The 753-nt window shown below is 48.1% G+C and overlaps 1 protein-coding gene across 1 annotated transcript; it reads right to left on the bottom strand.

Annotated features, from left to right (window-relative positions):
• Nucleotides 1-55: 55 nt before the first annotated feature.
• On the bottom strand, nt 56-555 carry LOC121939631 (protein FAM177A1-like; the record flags this gene model as incomplete). Its single annotated transcript, XM_042482629.1, has 2 exons — nt 56-199; nt 343-555. Coding segments are annotated over 2 exons (357 nt in total), but the record flags the coding sequence as incomplete, so codon positions are not given.
• Between the last annotated feature and the right edge of the window lie 198 nt (nt 556-753).

Raw genomic sequence — 753 nt, 5'->3', positions numbered from 1 at the left:
CCCCCATGTCTTCTCTTATAAATAAATCAAATCAGTTACTCATCACTCGATTGCTTTAATGCTGCTCTGTGATTGAGGCTCTCAGGCTGATGATGATGATGATGATGATGATGATGATGATGATGAACAAACCTGAGATGGTGGACGTGGCGGCTCTCCACATGTGGAACCAGAAGTACGGACCCCAGGTCAACTTCGACTGAAACACAGAAATCAAGGACACGTTTAAAGGACGTGATTTATCCTCATTTAAATAATTGAAATAAAATGAAATAAAATGTCGCCCCTCCTCCATCGCCCCCCTCGTCCTCACACACAGGAATTCCCTCCAGTGTTCCTCACCCTCACCGCATCGACCGGCGGGGAGGACAGCAGGTCTTTCCTCTCTGCTTCTTTGTCCTCTCCCTCGTCCTCGTCGGTGCTGTACTCCTCCATCGTCTCCCCGCTGGAGAAATGGATGATCCTGCGAGGGGCCTTCTCCCTCTGCTGCTCCTCGTCTCTCTTGTCCAGCTCGCCGAGCTCCACGCTCTCAAAGTCTCTGCCCGGGTTTGAGCTCTGAGCCGAGGGGACGAGACCAGCAAAATAAAGACAGGGTGTTATTATGGGACTATTTTATATGTCAGCTAATGCAATCAGTCACATTTTACTTGTAAAGCACCTTTTATACAGTTTGCACATGTACTGTCTAATAATAATAATAATAATAATCTGTATTTTGCTGGTCTCGTCCCCTCGGCTCAGAGCTCGAGCCCG

The sequence above is a fragment of the Plectropomus leopardus genome, unplaced genomic scaffold, assembly GCF_008729295.1.
Source record: "Plectropomus leopardus isolate mb unplaced genomic scaffold, YSFRI_Pleo_2.0 unplaced_scaffold53470, whole genome shotgun sequence".
In the NCBI taxonomy this organism is placed as follows: Eukaryota; Metazoa; Chordata; class Actinopteri; order Perciformes; family Serranidae; genus Plectropomus; species Plectropomus leopardus.
Note: the sequence above shows the minus strand (reverse complement) of the source record. Positions and strands in the feature narration are given on the sequence as shown.